The sequence below is a fragment of the Engraulis encrasicolus genome, chromosome 15, assembly GCF_034702125.1.
Source record: "Engraulis encrasicolus isolate BLACKSEA-1 chromosome 15, IST_EnEncr_1.0, whole genome shotgun sequence".
NCBI classification, from domain to species: domain Eukaryota; kingdom Metazoa; phylum Chordata; class Actinopteri; order Clupeiformes; family Engraulidae; genus Engraulis; species Engraulis encrasicolus.
Window position 1 is genome coordinate 45,603,624 of NC_085871.1, and position 4,025 is coordinate 45,607,648.

General features: G+C 41.9%; 1 protein-coding gene across 1 annotated transcript in view; it reads right to left on the reverse strand.

Annotated features, from left to right (window-relative positions):
• Nucleotides 1–265: 265 nt before the first annotated feature.
• The window catches only part of dcn (decorin), a 63,582-nt gene continuing 59,822 nt past the window's right edge, over nt 266–4,025 (reverse strand). The window contains exons 7-8 of the mRNA XM_063217547.1: nt 2,379–2,517; nt 266–2,101 (exon numbers count right to left, since the gene is read on the reverse strand). Coding sequence (XP_063073617.1) covers nt 1,901–2,101; nt 2,379–2,517 — 340 coding nt within the window. The 3' untranslated portion in view covers nt 266–1,900. The remainder of the gene's footprint in view (nt 2,102–2,378; nt 2,518–4,025) is intronic.

Consider the following 4,025-nt stretch of genomic DNA (forward strand, 5'->3'; position numbering starts at 1 on the left):
AGGCTACCTTATCAGAGGAGTACTTTTTGAAATAATTGTTGCTAACTGCGTGTTTATTATTTCCCATTGACAACTACCCAATTTACTAACTCGCTATGCTTTCGAGAAACACAACCCTGAATATCTGATGTCATCAGTGGCAAAGAATAACTTATTCTGATACTACTTTGTGTGTTTATTGCTGTGACTATTAAACTGTTGTGATTGTTCTTGGTGTTGTCGTCTTAGGACACCTATACTGGAACCCTGACTGAGACAAACACAAGAAGAGGGGGTCACCTTTATTACTGATATATTACGTCCCAGCTACTGGAAGTGCCTGTGCTTTGAAGCATTGAAGAAGGTTTTTTTTTTATACAGCATTTATATACAGCAACTATACATAAGACATTCACACTAGCACAAAGGAATAATGGGGGCTCGTCAGCCACACCACATCTCTCCAAACTTCTTCAGACTTTATAAAAGAAAAAAACGAAACAATATATAAATGTAACTGAGAGAAACAAAACAAATGGAGAAAAAAAGAAATAAGTAAAGGTAAACGTAAATAAAGCAATACACTCTCATTTTTTCTTAAAAACATGTCATCACTAAAATTAAAAATCATAATCTGTAATCTTGTCTTTGAAGAGGTTGTAGAGGTGTGCAGGAAGTAAATCAGTCATACAGGTCTTTGGGACTGTCTTCCTTGGTAATGGAAACAAAGGTTTATTCTATTTGTAAGTTATGTTACTTTGCTGTATGCTGCGCTTGTGCTGTATAACCCTGTTACATGGCAGTGTTAAGATCTGGGAAGCTAACAAGTATCAGACATGATGGAAAAAGCAACAGACAGACAGACAGCGAAGACTGTAGCCAAACTCAAGACAGCTCAAACAAACCTACAGGCACATCGACTGTCAAGAAAGAGTGGGAAGGACATTGCAAATAAAGTGTGTCATCTACAATATTACTGAAAAAATTCAAACAAAGCAAACACACAATAAAAATAAGAGAGAGAGAGAATGATGACATCTATCGGTTGAATCTAAAAGTGTAAAGTCCTTTAAAAGTGTAGCACTACGCAGGTCATGTTATGCTAGTACATTCTCTCGTGCACCGTCTCCTTGGTAACGTTAGCGTTAATTCCAAAATGGCGGCGGTTAACCCCTTGCTGCCCGCTCAGCAGGTCAGCCGACCTGAAGGATCTGAGTCACAACTAGCAGGCCAATTTTGTGTAGTTTTAGACTATAAAAAAGTAAAATGGAGAATTAGAAGTAGATGAAGAAGGCTAGGATAGCACAATGGGAATCTCAATTCATTTTTTGATGATGTTTTTCTTTTAGTGCTTTTGTAGTGATGAAACTACAAGTGACTTTTTTAAGTGGTCATAGTGTAGGAACTCATGGGAAGCCTTTCAGCACACTTTAAGCTTGACGAAAGCGTAAAAATAAAAACAGACAAACATTTATAACAATTGAATTATGACTGGTGGATCAACCATATGCGTTTACAATGCAGCGTGCTAAGCAGTAGACATTTGTGAGTTGTATCATTCGACGTTGAATATTGAAAGTGTTTTTTTGAAAGTTGAAATGAGTTTTTCTTTCCCAAGGATACGTCATGATTATGAAAAACTGAGATGATACATTTGCTATTTCATAAACAACTGTTGTCTGCAATATTTTTCTTTTCATTTTCTTCTATCTTACTTTCGTTCACGTCGACTGTGCATTGAGTCGGTGGAGTAGGGGAAAAGGGACAATGGATTTTATGTGCTTGAGATGCTTGTGAGCCAAACAAAAACAAAACAAAAAAAAGAAAACAAATAATCGCTTGGGGACCTCCACCACCATCACCACGACAACCGAGTGGGCGGGGCCGGCCTATAGTGGGCTCTGATTGGCTGTTTCCCTCTTTACTTCTTCCTGTAGTTGCCCAATTGGATGGCGGAGCGGTCGAAGACGCAGCGGAAGGTGATTGGCTGGACCTCCCAGTAGGGCACGGGGTTGCTGAACAGGCTGATGCCGGAGTACATGGCCTTCTTGGTGTTGTAGCCAGGGGGACAGAAGTCCTCTGTGCCCACCACCGCGATCTTGTTGCTGTGCAGGTAGATCACCTGAGGGGGGAAAAATGAACACAAAACCGGTCAACAGCAGAAGAGAAATCAAAACATTGTGCAGGTAGATCACCTGCGAGGAAGAAAATGAAAGAAAGAGGAAGCAGAAATGTCATCTGTCAGGGAATGAAGATTCTTCTTGGATGGAGTGAAATTTCGAGTGTGTGTGTGTGTGCGCGTGCGTTCACGTGTGTGTGTGTGTGTGTGTGTGTGTGTGTGTGTGTGTGTGTGTGTGTGTGTGTGTGTGTGTGTGTACGCGTGTGCGTGTGAGACTCACCTGGATGTACTTGTGCTCAGGGAGGCCAGGGGGCACGGTGGTCAGCTCGTTGTTGTCCAGGTGGATCTCGCGCAGGTGAGGGACCATTCCCAGGGTGCCGTTCTCCACGGAGCTGATCTGGTTGTAGCTCAGGCCCAGCCTATCAGGATCAAGGGAGAGAGGATAAAAGAAGAGGAACAACCAATCACGATCAAGGAGGAGAGGATAAAACATGAACAACCAATCAGTATTAAGGGAGAGAGGATACGAGATGAAGAACATCCAATTGAGATCAAGGGAGAGAGTGTAAGCATTTTAGAACATCCGAATCAGGACCAAGGAAGAAAACATAAACAAAGCTACTGTATAAGGATGAAGTGAGATTAACCATTGTACAACAGCCAATACGTCCAGAGCATAAGAAGCCATCGAACAGACTCACACCTTCCAACTATTGATTATAGTCCACAAAGTACCATTCAGTCTATTATGAGTTGATAAAGTACTGAAATAATTCTCGAAGCTTGTACTTAGTGTTGCTTAAGCATAATCAATGCTACAGAACAGACATTACAAGAGCCATGCCACAATTGCTTGTTTTTCGCAAAATAGTTCCAAACACTAGTCAAATCCAACTTCTAAAACACGACAGAGCAACAGCACCAGGGTCAAAGCTTTCCTCCTCCCAACACATGTGTTTCCCTCACCCATTTGACGAAATACATGTGGAATGGAAATCGGAAAATATTACAAACGCTTTTCATTTTCATTTCATATTGCCTACTCCAGAACAAACTCACACATGAGGTCATCCAGTTTTACACACACACACACACACACACACACACACACACACACGTGCACGCACGCACGCGCGCGCACACACACACACACACACACACACACACACGTGCACGCACGCACACACACACACACACACACACACACACACACACACACACACACACACACACACACACACACACACACACACACACACACACACACACACACACACACACACACACACAGGGTTACAGCAGTCATGCTGGCTGGGTGGCTGGTTGGCTGGTCTACTAGGGTCTTAATCATTTTCATATGCTCTCTTGCCAGAGGGTGCAATGAAATCATAATCATATTTGTCATAACACTGTATCACGCTGAGGTACAGTATGTTTTCCATCTCAGCGGTCTGGTCTCAGCTGGTCCCAGTGTTGCCAGGTTGGACAATTTCCTGCCAGATTGGGCTGTTTAGGAAGGTCGTCTGCAGGTTAAAAAAAGCGCATGGGGGGGTAAATATGGCCATAGGGCAATAGAGCAATATGGCCATAGAATAGGGTAATATGGCCATAGAATGGGGCAATATGGCCATAGAATAGGGCAATATGGCCATAGAATAGGGTAATATGGCCATAGAATAGGGCAATATGGCCATAGATATTGATAGAATTGGAAATTAGCCTGTGGCTATTAGAAATTACGGTTAAAACACTTTATTTTAGGGATACATCTATTAGCACTAATACATACAATGTTAATGTCTGCATAAGTAACTTGTAAGGCATGTACTAAGCAAATGCTAAGGCCTACTAGGTCCTTACTAAGGTTAAATTGGTAATGAATCCCTTATTGTGCATGAACAAAACATTTGCGAATACATGCCTAACA